The 18749-nt window shown below is 31.5% G+C and overlaps 1 protein-coding gene across 3 annotated transcripts in view; it reads right to left on the bottom strand.

The window, feature by feature from the left end:
- Nucleotides 1–3248: 3248 nt before the first annotated feature.
- LOC122572808 (DENN domain-containing protein Crag) overlaps nt 3249–18749 on the bottom strand; it is a 43793-nt gene continuing 28292 nt past the window's right edge. For 2 of the 3 annotated variants that reach the window (XM_043738286.1, XM_043738287.1), the window contains 12 exons: nt 16042–16292; nt 15594–15764; nt 15377–15505; nt 15040–15289; nt 14788–14935; nt 14488–14688; nt 12007–12231; nt 9290–9537; nt 8935–9193; nt 8439–8840; nt 5575–5747; nt 3249–3650 (listed from right to left, as the gene is read on the bottom strand). In XM_043738286.1, coding sequence (XP_043594221.1) covers nt 3514–3650; nt 5575–5747; nt 8439–8840; nt 8935–9193; nt 9290–9537; nt 12007–12231; nt 14488–14688; nt 14788–14935; nt 15040–15289; nt 15377–15505; nt 15594–15764; nt 16042–16292 — 2594 coding nt within the window. In that variant the 3' untranslated portion in view covers nt 3249–3513. The remainder of the gene's footprint in view (nt 3651–5574; nt 5748–8438; nt 8841–8934; nt 9194–9289; nt 9538–12006; nt 12232–14487; nt 14689–14787; nt 14936–15039; nt 15290–15376; nt 15506–15593; nt 15765–16041; nt 16293–18749) is intronic. The other variant, XM_043738288.1, reaches the window with a different exon arrangement.

The raw sequence follows: 18749 nt of genomic DNA on the forward strand, positions 1-18749 counted from the left end.
TTATTAAATCCGTCGTTTTATTTATGAAGTAGGTTTCGCCATTATTTGTTATTTTTATCGTTGGTATTTGCTGTTGCATTTTATATTCTCGACCGTTTGGCGATGGGCCTGTCGTTAGTCCTTTGTTTTCCCACTTGTCGCACTTTCACTGAAGCACTGTTTCACACGTCCGTCTGGCACGGCTGCTCGGGCAGCACTAGGTCAACAAAGGTGGCCATGCTGTTACTGTCTTCTGATCCTGGGACACTGTCTACACTGCTGTTTTCGATGGTCTGCAGCATGTTCGTTAGGTCCCCTGGTTTTTCTATTGCTAATTTATGGCTATGTCATGTCAGCATACATCAAAATGAATGTTGATGAAGGAAAAAATGCGAAGATTAAAGAAGAAAGATCTTTATCCTTACCGAATGTATCAATCAGATGGAAAAAAACGAATGGAATTTCGTTAGCATTACAGATTTGCAGAATCTTTCTAATCTAGATAGTACTCTGATTTAAATCAAGTTCTTCGTAAATTCATGTAAGACGGAATGCAGCTAGAAAGATTTCAAAACTGACAATCTCTTAGAATATATTATTTTTAAATATTAAAATTCTAATTCTAATCCTGTTCCCTCAGATGCCTTCGATTTACTTTTACGCTTTTCTTATTATACTATAATTAACTGTACTATACTGATGCATAGTTGATAAAAACTGATACATCACCATAAAATAAGAGTTTCGGATCATTCTAATGATAAATAAATTTCACTGCATATCATCTGAAATTTAATTTTCATAACTCTCGAGGTTGTAGTTACATTCATTCACATGGACGATTGATACCAGCTAGACAAATTACTGCCTAACCTGCTTCAAGCGAATAATTGCCATTCGATATATATTAGGTTGACCCCAAAGTTTCTTTCGTTTTATAAGGAAATAATAGGTGCACAACATTTTTTATTTTACATTATTTTATTGAATTATGTGTGATCCATTTTGTTCTATTAAGATAAAGACCACAACACTTGACAGATTAGGTTTCATGTTTGTATAAAAATGCATTGTTGTAAATGACAAGTTTGTCAGAGAAAGACACTCTTGGGACAACCTAATATCATATTTGTGTACTCGTAGTAAGTATGCAAGCACTTAGATTCGAATAATATAGCAAAAGTTTTCTTAAAAAAGATGTTTATTTAAGCGAATTATATCTATGTATTATGTGACGGGTAGACGTGTTGATTGTTTGAATGTAATTTGTGTTGTGCTGTGTCTCGTCAGATTTTTAACAACTGCCACTTCTAACGAGATGTGATGGCGTGATGTGACACGCGGATCGAGTAAAGGCATTTTTTTGGAATTGGCTTCCTAGCGGACGATGTAGATACTGTATTGGATAAACAAATCGAGGAAGAGTGACGAAAAGTGATCTCCCCACGCGATAGCCACTCTTAGTCTTAGTCTCAGTCTTAGTTCTGGTATCGATAGACCCTTGCATGTGACTTCCGTGCGTCCTTAACATTAACCGTAGCAAAAGTAGGCAATAAACTAAAGAAGTCCTTCAACTCTAAGAGAACATGCTGGAAACTGACTCGGAAACGAAAAACTCGGATATTCTACAGAACGGTCAAAGTTTCTTGAAAATAATGTTGTAAGAAATATGCAGATTTCAAAATTCTGACTCGATTTATGTTATAACGCGAACGATGTACGGCGGAACAATAAACTTGAACCGTTCCATCTGGTTACTGCCGATTAGAATTACTCTTTCTTCGTAACCGTATTACAGTTAGGTATGGGTACGGTAAACACATTGAGCATGGAAAACGCTAATTCACATCTTACCTATAAAAAATTTTAACTACTATTAAATAAAACAATAAAATACATTATTATACTCTTTTGAATCTTTTCAATCACTGCAAAAATACGCGGGAATTCAGGCTATATGCTTATCATAGCATACCATCCTCAATGTGTTAATATTCCTAGCTGAAACGTGTTACATTTTTTATAGTCATTGAGGAACAAGGATTAATTGTAAAAAATGTATTGACGATAAAACTCATTTATGTAAAATACCATGACTGACTTTTATTTATGTTTTACATTCATAATTTAATAGCAGACGAATACACAGTATTTTATTGTACAAGATTCATCATATTGAAAAGTGCAGAGCATCGTTATATTAAATTATGTATGCATAATATAACAGAATTTTTATGAACCAACCTATTGTATAATTTAACGAAGAATTATACGATAAAGTGATGTTACAGATATTACATACATAATATTATGTTCTATATAAGTATTTCTGCATCAAAATACTTTTAAAAATCAATATTCAGCAAAGTAATATATTTCGTTGCAAATATTTCCAATTAGAATCGAATAATACATCTTGAATTTTAATTACAACAGAAAATATTCAATGACGTTCCATTTAATGTCCTTCGATCAAACATTCCTCCTTATATTAAAATACTTGACAATTGTCCATAATAACTAACAAATTGCAAATACGTATGTATGAAAGTATAGTAGACGAAAATTTTCAAGTATGCTGCACATTAAATCTTTCGTAAAAATAAAATGACATGCAGCAAACATAAAATTGTATAGCAAAGATCTAGTTTAAAATATTAATTTTCGTGAATGATCGTAAATAATTATCATTATATCGTATTTTAAGACCTTTTCCACTTGAATACGTTTTGTAAACTATTTTGTAAATGTTATAGCATAATTCGCAAATATAAGTAAGTGGTAGAAATATAAGCAGCATTTCTCATTTCATCTCAAAAGTATAAAAACATAAATATTGTCCTTCCAACTAGACCAAATTAAATGGACTTTGGTAAAAGGATTTTGCTGCAACGTACTTAAGTTAAAATTAAGATTGAAATCGACGTTCTTACGCGTGAGCGCGTGTGTGATTCATATTTTTATATCGCAAACGATGTTTGAAATGTAATAAAATAATTTGAATATCGAGGATTATATGCATTCTCCATCACTGTGAAAGTACCAACTAAAACAAATGAATTCATAGTTTTTAAACCAAGTCAGATTCTTTGGTACTGAATGATTTTCCTTATCGCGTTGATACATATAACTATGAATATTCACATTTTAATAACAAAGTATATATGCAACTATTTTCTAAATAGAAAATTATTGATAGTAATCGCGTATTTTAAATATGAAAAGAAGTATACGTCATTCTATAATCAAATATTTAATATTTACGACTTCAGATAAATTTTATTCTTTTATCTTTTTATCGTGAAAAAAAGTGCAAAATTTTTAAAATAATACTAATCACCAATTTTTGTTCGAAATTAATAATCATAAATACTTATCTAAAATGTATAATTTACTATCAATTTTGACATCTTACGTGTTTTGTTCTACACCAAAAATCAGGCATCACAGATAAATCTGTAACACCTCTCATGAATGTACTATTCATTCTTACAATATGTTACACCATCTTTCTCGATACCGATAATTTTAACTTTACACACTTAGTTGCTTAAAGTAATGTCTGCAAAATACTGACATCATCGAGGGCGGAGCATCAATTTTACACAACAGCTTCTCTTCTTTTTCTGTTAATCTTTCCAAAGATAGTGTGTATTCTCTATCGAAAACACCTACAACAGGTAAATCATTCATATAAATATGACAATGGTTAATAGTTATTCATTAGATATTCTACAGGATGTTCGATTCAATTATTTGTTATGCCAGGTGATTCTACTCCTCTAGATCATTGGAGATGCGCAAAAGAATGTAGTCACAAAATTCATTTTGATCTTGATTTTTAAGGTTAAGTTACTTCTGTTGTATCGTATAGTACTCGTTACGAAGATCAAAAGTCTCAAAGGGACAATGGATCGAAACTCAACCGTGAGCAAAAACATTAAAGTTTCACTAATTATATATATATATAATCACTATTTATATATATTTATATATATAATTATATATATATTCACTATTATATATATATATACACGTATTACATGGATTTCATTGTTTCCAGTTTCTTCGTGTATTTTATTTCACTATTTAATAATAGCTGATTCTATGCTTTTTCGAACATGGTGTTTCTGAATTTATGTCATTAAATAACGACAATCTTTTATATTAAAACTTTTATACACGTTTCATAAGTTTATTCCACTATCAATAAATTTTCGTAGTAAATCTTTTTTAGAATTTAAAAAAAAGTTTGATTAGATCCTGATCCATTGATTGTATCAATGGAATACTATTGAGGGGTAGAAGTATTGCTTATTGCTTTAGCAAATTCGTCTACTTCATCCAATAGTCCAATAGGTATAGAAAGTATTAGTATACTCTTTAGAATACTTTAAGTTACACAACTTTCTTAAAGCAGGTCCAAACGATCTGACTTTTCCCTTTTCTGAGAAATTAGAAGTATAAGTTTAGTAGGTGGTAACCCATAAACAAAAATTTGTACAAGTTGCAATTGATCAGAATCGTTAAGGAAAAGGCAAAGATCGTTTTTTATAACCTTTTATCTGTATTGAGAATTTAAACGACGCAATACAAAATGGCGCAATTTTTCACGAGTTTCGGCCCAAAATATAAAGATTCTTACATTTTTCGATCACTATCACCTGTTTCCGCATCAACCGCCGATTTCGATAAAATTTTCAGCATATACCAATGCATCTTCAAAACGCATTGCTTAAATTCTCATTACAGGCCCAGATAAAAAAATTGTTAAAAGCGAGCTTTACTTTTTTCTTCGCGATTCCGACAAATTGCAACCTTCTGATAATTTTGGTTACACTTCATCTAGTAAACTAATCCTTCTAATTGCTTGAAAAAAAAAATCATGCCATTTGGCCCAATTTCAAAAAAGTTATTCTATTGTAAAGAAGAAAGAAAGGGAAGAAAGAGAGAGAGAGAGAGAGAGAGAGAGAGAGAGAGAGCTATGGGCTCCGGGGTTCTCAGCACTTAACCAAAATCATGGTTCCGACAATATAATCAATGTTCTATTATATTTTTATATCCTGCTTCTTAGTTATAGAAAGCTTGAACGCTTTGAAGCTTGATAGCTTGAAGAAGTAATAAGAGGAAATAGGTATGCATATGTACACACGTGTGTATACTTTCTGCATCTTGCGTCGTCAGTAAACTATCGTTTGTCTTTATCAAAGTAATATCATATAATTCAAAAACATTCGAAAATAAAAAGTAAATAAAAGTACAAAACTTAATCACTTTTTTGAAACAAAAACGCAAGTATTTTTAAAAATGAAATATATGTTTACACTTGTGCAGAAACTTGATACATGCAATAAAGTACTGGAAATTTATCAATCAAGATTGTACATCTTCTCGTAATTTTTCGTAAACTTGTTACATCACCTATTCTTTATTTGTAGTTATGTAATTTCACAATAAAAAGTAAATAAAGGGAAAGGAATATGTACAATGTTAAACGTGTAGGTATGTATATAAAGTCGGGTCCACTACAGAAGTATTCCAATGATTATGAATAATAAGACATATTCTATGTTAATTTAATAAAAACCAATATACCTTGGTCAATATTCCCTCTCCCCAAAACTGTAAATGCCAGAAACAAAATATCTCGATATATAGAAAATAGCGGTTGATTAGTTGATTGATTTTTATTTCTTTCTAAGGCCACTCTTTTTATAGGTTCCGCTAGATCATTCCGACGAACATTCGTGATCACTGACTGCATTAATCTGGAACAAACAAGGATAATATTTGTATAATTATAAACGTATTTTATATCCTGTAATCAAGTAAATAAAGAGAAGAAGTAAAGCAAGTTCTAAACGAAACGTCACTGAAAATGTGTAGCCGTTGGCAAGAATTATAAATTCGTTTTGTCAACTATGCTGTAATCTCTGTTTAACATCGAATTGTTTGATTTTACAAAAAGACAATGTGATTTTTACAAAGAGATATGATCACATATATAGCGACGGGAAGCAACAAAACAGAAAGAAACACAAGATCTATAGATGACATTACAATTATCGAAAAAAGGAGAACAGTATCGATAGAAAATATGTAGAAATCGTTGTGAGTTGAACAAAAAAAAGAAAGAAATGAAGAAATATGTACAATGTACATATATAGTAAAAAATATGTAGTATATTAAAACAGAGTAATATATTCTACGGCACGTAATATGGTCTTTACGAATATGAAAAGAGTGAGAACGATCTATATAATACAACTTACAATTCAATGATCTATGATCTAACTTTCAGTTGACCTTGAATTCCAATATGAAAGAAAAATTGGCGAACTTCAGCCGATTTTAGGGGCAATAGAAAGTTTGCGGGGCGCGGGGTACAATTATGTATCCTCCATCAATTTTCGTTGTGAAATTCAAAGCCAATTGAAGCTTATTTTATTATAGCTCGTTGAATTCGTTTTTGTAATAACGCACAAAAGGAGACTTCAACCCTAATTACTTTGACCTTGAGATATGTTGATTGGGGAGAAGGAATCGTGGTTTAAAAGTTAGTATAAGTTAGATATTTTGAAGGGATCGTCCGCTTTTGTGCGTAATTACCTTCGTCTTTTTTAGTGGCTACAGCAAAGTATACAAAAAATACACGCTGTCGTTAAAAGGAAGCTAAATCACCTTGATATCTTAGAAAATATTTGGCACTAGAAAAATCAAGATATATGTATTCGTCTGATCAGCATCCCCCCCCGCCGCCCCCGCCCCGCTTCGAATATAATAAATTTTATTTCAAACAACTGTTGATAATGTCAATAGATAACGAGTTATTTCGAGTGATAATTTTTATTCACTCGCCCTGTATAGTTGCCTAATCGGTTAACAGAAAAATTCTATTCTTTTACCGACCGACGTGACAGTGTTAAAGTCGGCTGCTCACAGTAATCGCATCATGCGCTAGCATGGACGCTAGTCCATAATACATAATGAATTTCCAATCGCATTAAAAATGACTACGAGAGGCTTACTTCCTCAATACCGAATCTGCTTTTGTATTCGTGGAATGGTCATTGCACGAAAACAATAAATAAAGCGGTAAAGGTATAAAATTCTTCAGTATTCCGAACGGTGGAGCAAAATATGTATACTCATATTGGTTGGCAACTAAGTGATTGCGAATTTTGTCATTAGGTGGTATTGACAAAATCCGCAATTACTTAGTTGCCAACCCAATATATGTACACAGGGCCGCGTTTATCACTAGGCAAAATAGGCACGTGCTCAGGGCCCGCTGGAAAGAGAGGCCCGGGCAGAAGTATTTATAATTACTGCGCGAAATAAATAAATTCACTAGCTTCGACTTCTAAATTTAATTGAAAAATATATATCAATAATAATACTTACTGCAAAAGCTTTGTCAAATATAAGATGATTTTGTGCAGTAAGTGCTTGTAAGAGAATTATGTTAACATTAAAACAGCATTAAACAAACTATCCAAAAATTAAAGTAAAAAGCCAGTTTAGGCTTAAGTAGAAGCAGCTACGTTATTTAATGAACTGGATGAATTCGAATTTATTTCATTAACATATATTTGGGAGGGAATTTCAAATAGAATAAGTGCTGTTGGCATATCCTTGCAATCTACAAGTTCAAGATGTACAAGTGGATAATTATATGATAGCATAATCAACATAATTAAAAATGTACATAACAATTTTAAGGAGTTTGAAAATGTGAAGTTGAAAATATTATTCCAATTAAACGTAAAAAAATGTCGATTTACAAAAAAGATATTTTTCGATGATAACGGTGAAAACAACGTACAATTAGAAAGGAGCGAAGCTTTTATTAGATTTATGTAAAAGGGGTCATATATAAAGATATAAACGTAATATATAAATGTATGGTAAAACTTATATTGAGGGAACTTATAGTAAAGATGTAAATTGATTGATTGAATTGAAAGTGGAAAGTTTGATGTATGTATAGATTTCGTACTCGAATCAATTTTATCCGTCGATTTTCAGATACAGCGCTATCATCGTTTGTTATTTAATTGAAAAATGAAGAAGATAAGTCGATTGCTTAGTAATGAAATAATCTTATTTTTCTGTCTAGTATATTCATGAAAAGTATAGCCTGTCACGACATCACGCCTGTGCGTCCAGAATGCAATATTTATGTCGTTAGTAGTATTATTTAAAGTTGTATGAACTGTTAAAGTTATTTTGTGATTACTTATCTTAATATATGCTAACAACTTAATAGATAAACTTGAAAGATTTTATCCTTGTGGTATGAATTTTGCCATATAAAAATAAATGTACTTTAAACGGTTGTTCGAAGATTATAGGTAATATTAGATATATCATATGTTTGCCCCAATAAAATAGGAAATTCAAGGATAACATGTTGCCGTATATTATATTTATATGTATTAAAGAAATTTTAACTTACGTTTTGTCATCTGCGATGTTCAGTTTCCATTGAAGATACATAGGCAAGCGATCCATGTGAAGCCTTTCATTATCCCACATAGTTTTGACACCTACAGCACTGTAATTTATCTGTTCCTTTTTCTTATCGTTGCCTAGCCACAGATCAGGAAGGTGACTCATTAAATTAATTCTTTCGAAATACCATATAAGATTCCAGTATACGATTGGATGTTCCTCGATAAATTTATGTTTAGTAAGACACGCGTCACCTTCTTGACTTAAAACACTTTCTAGTTCTTTCCTTAAAACTAGAGGATTCAAGTATGGCACCGTAATAGGTTCTAATAATTCTTTCGGTTTATCTAATAATTCAACCAAAGCTCCCATTAGAGGGTCACTCTTCTTTTCATTTTCCTCGCATCTTTGTAAATATGAAAATTCACAAATAATATAACGCAAGCAATTTACAGAAAGATTATATTTTACCAAATAATAACTTAATAAATTTTACGTACCTATAATCTAATATTGTGATAGTAAGTAGAGGTACTGTTGCTTTATCACAGTACTGACAAACTGTATTTAAATTTGAATCTTCTGGTTGCCAACCGGCCATTATTTCTTCGTCGTAAAGGATAGAGGCGCAATGATGGCATCTACTCGCACTAGAGAGTACAAGCTCAATAGCAATCCGTTCATCTAATTCTCTCGATCCTTTTGGATATAAACATTCAGTCAAATCGTATAACGTATAAGGATCTAGAGTTCCGTCTCCTATTTCAATACAACAAGGAATTATTTAAAATCCATATTTACACTATACTTGTTGTGATCTGTTTTTGTAGAGATAGTAAACTATATGTTACAAACCAGATACTTTAAGAGGCTCGTTTCTGTCTTGTAAAGAACCATCCGTCATCGAGTCCAACGACTCGTGTGATGCTCCATGTAGTATTTTACTTATCTCGCGCTCCTTTATTTTCACAGGGGTACTTGTCGCAGATATAGCTTCCTTGATCTCATCAAACTTTTTTACCACTGTTGTAGCAGCAGATTTTAGACTATTTAAACCACCGAGTATTATTTCATTAGATTTCTTTCCTGTCAAACTAGTAGGACTGAAACAAGTATTTTTCTTGATGTTGACTTGATGTAACTGACTGCTGATATTAGTCTACTTATATCTATAATGTACATAGACACCGGATCCGACCGAATAACATGTGCAAACAGGCAAGAGGCGATTCATCAAAAAAAGAATAACAAGAAAATACAGAATAATATGTCTTTGTCCGAGGCTTAGTTTTCAAGAAAATGAACATTTGTCAAGTATGCTTGACTCTGTTAATTATCGACTGGGTATGAGTAAACAATCAGCAGGCTATTATTCTACAATACATGCGAAAATATGGAATACAACTTTTTCACATAAGGTCTCATTTTCAAGAGAATAGAATTTGAATATTTTTAAGAACTGATCTAATAGACGCCTATGATAAACAAATTTATTTTTCTCGATTTATTTTCCCACGTGATACGACCTCCTGTCGAATAATTATCGCTGTCCAGCCCGAAATTAGTTATATTTAAATAAATGTATTTTTGATTTTCTCGAAAACGAACAGCCATATGAACAAATTTTATTCTACATTTTCTTCTTATTTTTTCATAAGAAATCACTTCGTCCCTCTACTTGCACAGGGTGTTTGAAGATGATTTGTCACGAGCACGGTAGCGTCATTCTACACTTCTAGATCTAGATCGGTGAAAACTTGCGAACAAATGTACTCATCATGAGGATAAAAAATGTCAAAGAACCGGATCGTAACCCAAGCGTAACTCGAGCGTTTTCCTGGAAGACAATGTTAAAGTTCCAATAGTTTTGGAACTCATTTACATTTTGCAGTCAGATGCAAGGAAAATAGCATCTATTTCCATACATACGTAAAGATCAATCATTACAGTAATATATATCCTTTATCTTCTTGTTGATGATGATGATGATATCGAAAAATTAGAGTTTCGAATACAAGTTATACCTGGGCCACCTTTCACACGGTTACGTCCCGTACAAAAGAATCGTATAAAGAAGTCGTGCAAAGATTGATTTGTAACAAACTATAAAACTTGCGTTAAACTAGTGCAAACTATACAAGAAGCAATTCAAAATATAGATATGCATTCGCTAGAAATATTTTATTTAATAGACATATACATATATTCAGTTTAAGAAAAGAAGGATTTCATATTCTTGTACAGGATATGTATGATTTTCAACAAACTAATGAATGTGCAACCGTATAAAACTAACTATAACGAGTGAAGAAAATCGCTCAAATGTGAATAAGACGCGTTAAAAAATCATAATCTATGAATGAAACGTGTTAAGAAACCGTGTATGTAACCATGAATCGTGTAGAAAATTACCGTATAAGAAGGGATGCTGCAATATATAAATATTTTCAAGTAACATATAATTTGATACAAGTAATTTTTTTAAGCTGAATATGTAAAAGATACAGAGTAATAATAACAATAACTCAGACGAAACAGATCAGAAGATTTAAAAGATACTTTTACAAACTAAAATGAAGCGAATCAAAATAGGAGAAGAATAAAAATGTTGTGTTTCAGGTTTTGTTTATCAGTTACATGTAGAAATGACTCAAAATATCCTTGTGTTCTAGCAAAGTTCCACACAGACGAATGTAGCCAATCTAAGCAACGAAGAGGATAGTTATCTTCAAACCCAACGAAACATATTTGACAACTACACTGTAATTAGCAGAAAAGAAGACTGACATTTGATATCGCAAACGATCCTACACTTTATAAGAAAATTCGTAAAATACAAATTATCCCTGGCTATTCACAGAAATCTATAATAGAGTAGAAAAGTATAACCTTTGGGGGGTAAATGAAATAAATTATCTTTCTCATGATTGAGCTTCAGTGACCTTTAACCATAGATAAACATGTCTTACAACGCGTTCTATTATAAAATGCACGTCAACGTACTACAGAATTAATGACAATGAGCGTAGATTATGTTCCCATTGAAACCAAGCGAAATTGGCCTGATGTCTGTAAATACATACATAAATACATACATACATACAAACATACATACATACATACATACATACATACATACATACATACATACATACATACATACATACGAGTACATATATGAAAATAGAATAATATTCTACCCTTAATAAAAAAATTCAATAACTTCTAATACAATGTTTAAATAAACAACTATTTCATTCACTCAGTATTTATTTACCGAAACTGTTTTTAATGAGCTACTTTGATATAGAATTCGTCCATTTGATAAATTTTTTATTCAATAGAATATTCTTCTATTTTTAGTGTCCAATTCTTTTCAGTTTATTATTAGTAATTAGTAAATTATTAGTAAATAGTTAAACCTTTTGTATAATTATTTTGATCAATTACACACAAAATATTAAAAATTAATAACAAGAAAACTAAGATTCGATATTGTCTATTCGGTTATTTAATTTAACTTTATAACTTTATAGGTTCATGATAATAAGTATTAGCAATGTCTACCTTACCCAAAACTCAACTTCAAACTGGAGCCTAAACTTGAAAGACTGGAAGTAACGCTGTCCTTTTGAGACCAAAGACTGCTTATTTCTAGCCGTTCTCTTTCCTTATCTTGCTCACTTTGCTGTGCAACAGAATGTGGCATTGTTTCACTCCTCTGCAAATGTCCACCTATCACGACACCAGTTTCATCTACCGTTTGATGAAATGTTGCACTACGAGGCAAAATATTACTGCAATATAAATGTAAAGAACAGTTATAGTAATATTAAAAGAGTATTATAATAGTATGTTAATACTGTAGCAATATTACGTAGATGTTATTAGCAGAATCTTTTACCGTTAATATATCTTTCTATAAGTATATTTTTCCATATTTTTTCTATATGATATTTAAAATTTCCTAGTTTGTAATTTAGCCATACTCCAGATCAAAATTGTTATTTTCTTATTGCATGTTCCAAAGTATGCGTTTATATTATAATATTATTGCAAAAACGCGACGCGATGCTTTATAACGAACTTTAGAGACTTACAATTAGAAGAAGAAAGTTCCTAATGAACTTTCCTAATGAGTTTGGACTAGAAATAAAAACCGAACATCTCATGGAAATATACATTATTTATCAATATATTTTCCCAATGCAATGAAAGAAAACAGAAAAATCAATAGAGTAGTAAATTAGTCATAATTCCAATATCGTGGATTGTTTTCTCATGCAGTAATAACTTCTTTTCTTATTGTCTTTTTTATTCATTCTCAATGATCTATCTAATAAAGATATAATCTTCCACGAACCGGCAAAGCTGAATGCAACGAATAAAATAAAATCTACCTTCGTCTATCGTCTATGTAGTAAAAATAAAATTCTGAATGTAGTTTGTAAAAAAGTCTAATCTCAATTCTATTTTGCACGTTCATTTTTACATAATAACATTTCAAAAAGGTATCTAGTACCTGTCTCCAGTTACGTCACTTTTGTTACGACACATTAAACAAATTTGCTAGCATTTTATTATAATAATACTAAAGAATATCCTAAATTAAAGTTGACTGATTTCAATGGGGACATAATCTGATCGATATCGATCTATAGAAACACATACAAAGGATAGATTTGCTGTTTAATAAATAAGTATAATTACACACGTATATACATATATTTAAATACTTTGTTATGTTTATCAAATGTTTCTCTAGTAGTATCTATAAGATAGTTTTAAGATAGCTATAATTAAAAACTAGGCAAATAATAAGTAATAGATAGAAATAAATCTTCTAAATAGTGAGTATTTTTATAAGGTTGACAACCGGAAGCCACCCAATGTCTAGGATTTGCATGATTCAAATTCGCAATGTCTTCGGAATAATACGATATAAATATTTACTATTATAATATGTTATAATAAATATGATAATATGTTACATTAAAATGAGAATATTTCTCAAGCCAAATCTAATACATTTTTATAACATATGAAAAAATGTATCGATTAATAAATAAATAAACAGGTATACACATATTTAGTTCTATATAAAAAGACATACAGTTGCTCACAAAATTGAGCGTACACCTCTTTTGGTAATGAAAATTGGCGGAAAAATGAATATAAACATACACATTCAAAAGTATTTTAACAAAATTTTTTAATGAAACAAACTATTTGTTTATATTTAATTGAAAATATAAATGTGCCGGTATTTTTCCGACACAAAATTCAGCGTATGCGTTGATATTAAGGAATTATACCATAAGAATAAATAAATATTACGCTTTTGGCTTTAACGACACCATAATCACCGCATAATCATCACATGAGCTTAATGAGTTTTTGAGTAAAGAAAGACGAAATTCTATCACATTTTACAGAGAAGAACTAGTAAACGAAAAGAGACAGACCTTTGAACGCAGAAATTAATTATAAAATTCTATTTCGAAGAAAAAATTTTTACGGAGTGGACAGAATTGTTGATAGAACTCATTCCACTAGACAAAAAATTATAAATAATTATGGGTACCAAAAATTTTTTTCAAAGAATTAACGTATTAAGACATATGAAGACACGTAGAGGACAACATATGAAGATCAACTATGCTTTTTTTAAAACAGAATAACATCTTTTTATGCATCGATGCATCTCGGTACTCCATATAAGGAAGTATTAAGTTGCTCATATCAGAAAACCAGCTCAAGAGATATTTATTGTTTTTATTGTTTTGTTTCAAAAGCACAATTTACTGAATTATTTCCGGAAACAATTATTTTTTCAGTATCTTTTAATTTTTTAATTTACTAGTAAGATCTTCACTTTACCTTCTCATATTAAAAAGATTCCTAATGCATACATGTGCGAACTCGTGCCTATGTATCCATAAAACGTATGTAACTAATTGTGCAATTTATATTTAAATAAAAATTTATCTTATTCTTAGTTATCTCAATATATACTATAAGTGCCAGTTACAAATTATAAAAATAGAACCTACCTTCGAAATAAAAGAGGTCCTCCTGGGCGTTCTTCGGTGTTGTTAAAAACAGTTAAAGTACTTGTGGAACAATTTGAATCATTCTCCTCGGAAGGTGAGACAATCGGAGTTTCGTCATTAATCAAAGCACCTAATGGGTCATTTTCTGTGACTGGTGTCCGAATAGGACTTTTCAATGGTGATTCCAAATTTCGAATTATTCTAAAAATGAAGAGAAAATATATGTGATACATAAATATAAACACCATTAATAAAGACCAAAGCAAAATTAAAATTAGATAGAATAATGAAAAAAATTACCTTTGACTCAACGACATATTATCCAATTCCTCTGTTGGCATAACACTTAATGCTACTGAATCTTTAACAATACTATTTTGCCGGGGAAGCTTTTTTATTTCAAAAGGTCCATATTCTGGCAGATCTGGGACAGAGCTCCCTTTAGTAGCTACCAATGCAATATCGGGGAAAAAGCGAGAAAAAAAAAAAGGAAAAGAAATAAGAACCTGCATCCAAGAAATCAATAATTCAACATAATAAATTAGTACTCACAATCACTGTGGGCAGCTTCTGTGTCTTGAGAATGAGAACTGTCAAGACTAGATCTAGAAAATGCATGTTCCATACTTGCAGTTTTGCCATCGACAGATAATAATTCTGCATTGGAACTCAACCTTCTTCTAGCGCTTCTTTTACCAGCTCTCTTAAACAAAGCAGCTCCAACTATAGCGTTTCTTAATTTATTCCACATCAATTGACTGGAGTTTGTCATATCAGATGGCCAAGTTGCTTCGAGTACAGCCTAAGGATTATAAAAAAAAAGACATTTTACAACGGAATGCTACCAATTCATTTTTCTCAAAACGTGATAATATATGAGAAATCAAACCTTGTTATAAAATCCATAAGTGAGTGCATTTGGCTGAACTCCACTGCGTTTCATATGAAATAATAATTTTACAGCTAGCACAGGCTGTCCATAAACGCCACAAAGTTGCATCATAGCTCTATAGCAAACCTAAAATCGATACCTTCTACGGTAAGATTCGTTAACACAATTTAATTGCAAAACAATTGTTTAGACACACAAGAATAGAAAAATTTACTTCTTCGATAGGGTCAAGATGTAATTTCGGCATTTTGACTAATAAATCATAAGCTTGATGTAAGATAGTAGCCGGTTGATTCGAGACCTGTAGCATAGCCGGTAAATGCAAAAACCAAAGGCTGTAACAAGTTCCAAGTAGACATCTACCCCATCTATCTGGCATCGCTGCCTGAAAAAGACGCTTTAGGATATTACAAGAAAAAATATAAGTAAGTAAACAACTTTATTCTCTCATAAAGACTGCATAAGTAATAGATAAGAATCATAATTAGGTATATTAAAGTTTATATATTCGCATAGTCCAAGTCATACAATTCATAATTTCTCTTTTACGGCGTTAAAAATAAATGTTAGATATATGTATATAGAAATTGTGTTTTCATTTAATTTTGTTTAATGTTTGAAAATCTATTGAAAACTATAACAATTAAAAAATGTATATTTACTTGTTTGCGCGCCATTCTTTGTGCTACTTTAATTTCATGCTTGGTTCTACGTGCCATAGGACTTCCTGGTACTATTCCGAAGGCACTTAAATTCGGATTTCCTATGTTGAAATTCTTTTGTGGTCTTATTAAATCAGGATTTAGTTTAAATGTACGATATACTATCGGCGATTGATTTGGGCCAGCTTCAGGCGGAGGTATAAATACTGTCCGTTCGCTATGCTGAGATTCATCCAGTTCCAAAAGAGGCACTAAAATATGTATTCAGAATTACGAAACATGTTCCAAAGAATTAGTTAATTTCTAGTCTTACACAATACCGTAAAGGATGGCTTATTACCTAATACAAAACTAATAAATACCACAAATATGGGAAATAAATATATATTAAATAAGTAAAATATCAGTAGACTCAAAAAAAATCAACTAACCCTAAGTATAATTCTGTACAAATAACTTTTTAGTCAACTCCAATTTTAAAACCATGGAAAAGCAATTGGCATTTTGAAAACGGCGATTACTTCGCTGTTTACACTATACAAATAATTGTCTGTATTACTATATATTATTCAAACACAGTTTGCGTACCTTATTGAACTTTTCTTCGAATATGAATGATAAGCTGAAGATGATAAAAATATATATAGTTTTATCGAGAAAGGTATATTCATATCGATGTTAAGAGTCGGAAGGGACGGCTACGTAGCCGGGATACTCTTAAGTTATGGAGTTTATTAGTACAATAAATCCAATGTTGTTAATTACATCGGTTGCCGAAGAAAGTAGGTGCCATGATGAAACAATGTCTGACTAATGTCAGAAGCCCTAGGAAGGTGATATGCCGACAAATCAACTCAATGTATGGTTAACGCTAAGGAAATATTAATATCGTATCGCTCGTAACGCTAACTAATCGGTAGATTTCTAGCGGCAAAGATGGGTCCCCTGGACCGGATATTACGATTGAACAGAACGTTATGCATATGGTAAAGAATATTGTACATATTCTGGAAACCGGGACCTACAATCGTTCAGTGTAATTGTCACAAAGTAAGGAATCAAATAAGAATATCAACCTGAAGTTTTGTTCAGTTTCGATTCTGACGAAGCAAGAATCTAATCCTTGCCGATTTACACGCAAACGAGAAAGCGGGAGCCAAAAGGTACTCTAGAATAATGGCTAACAGCAGCATGACGTATTGTATAATATTGTATAGTATGCTGAAGTAAGTTCAACTAGGACTTGTATACGTGATCTCGCAGAATCACCTCGTACATAGTCTCTTGTTCAACTGAACCAATTTAATCCTCGTTGCTACGCTTTTTATACCCAAAAATTAGAGTAAAAGGAGCTATGAAGATAGAAGAAATCTTTTTCATTTTCATGGAAAAGATTCTAGTTTCGCATTGGTTGTGAGTCTTCCGAGATCCAAGTCAGGCATACAATCTCCAAATAAGGAAATTATTAGGGGTGCGAAAGCCGCGAATTGGGTCGAATCGGGATTTCAAACGTTTCTGAACACATAAGTTGACGCTAATTCTTAGTTTTACAATCAGATCATGTATTTTTTAGCTTTTAAATTTAGAATGATTTTCACATTTGACTACAATAAAAAAATATGGAATTGCGGTTTATTTGAATATCGTCTGAAAATCTGTCGAGATCCCAGCCTGATCACAAGTAGAATTCCCAATTCGACTCAAAACCGAAATATTGGGTACCAGCACAGCTCTCGAAATTATGTGACACGAACATAACATCTCCTCTTTTGGATGAAACATCGTTTATTACGATGCAGTGTTTGTTTTGTGTATCCATATGTGAGACTTATCGTTAGGGTATGTACACATATTAATTGGCAATTCGGTTGGAATGGTGCCCTATACGCGAATTTTACTTCAATTTGCAACCGCAATGAGAACAGATTTTAAGCTGATGCTTTCAGTGTTAATCCGTGTATACGATTTTTAATTTATCTTGGTACTTTGTGACAAATTTATTGTGTCCCATTCAGAATATCACGGTATTTAAGTTTTTTAAATCGATTATTTCATAGAGTCCAATATAATGACGACTTAATTTACTTCTTGGTTCCTCTAATATATAGAGCGTAATCTCAAATTTTGAACTGAGAGGATCGTGCATTCTTTTGCCGTATTTAAATAATATGCTGGAAAATTTCGGATTTCAGTCATTCTCGTGATTCGATAGATGCCACGAATTTTCATAGGTTTCCAATTCTTGATCGGCAAACGGGCTAGAAATCATGCTCGTTTTTCTAAAATCAATTCGTGCGGCGCAAAATTGTTGGCTTCGTGAACGGATGTATTGTAGTGTAGGACAATGTTGTAAATGGTATAGGTTCTAATCTTGAAGAATGAAATGTGAGAGAAATGAAATATTAGGCACATCTCTCATTACAAGAACGCGATAAAAAACAAATATTCTCTGAATTTCTTCAAGATATAAGAAAATGTAAGATAACTATTATATTAAAAGTTTTAAAGAAATTAATGTTTTCATTACCGCTAATGTTTTAAAATTTGTAACTAAAATAGCCTTTCTCTGCGATCGTATTATAAGTTTTGTCAACGAGAGCTTTATGCCTGCCTTCATATGTTTCTGAATAAAAAATACTATTTTTACGTGTCTGACCTGCGCAAAAATTGTTCCTAATGCGAATGTAGCGAATAACTAGTCACCCGTA

Source organism: Bombus pyrosoma, linkage group LG11 (genome assembly GCF_014825855.1).
Source record: "Bombus pyrosoma isolate SC7728 linkage group LG11, ASM1482585v1, whole genome shotgun sequence".
NCBI lineage: Eukaryota > Metazoa > Arthropoda > Insecta > Hymenoptera > Apidae > Bombus > Bombus pyrosoma.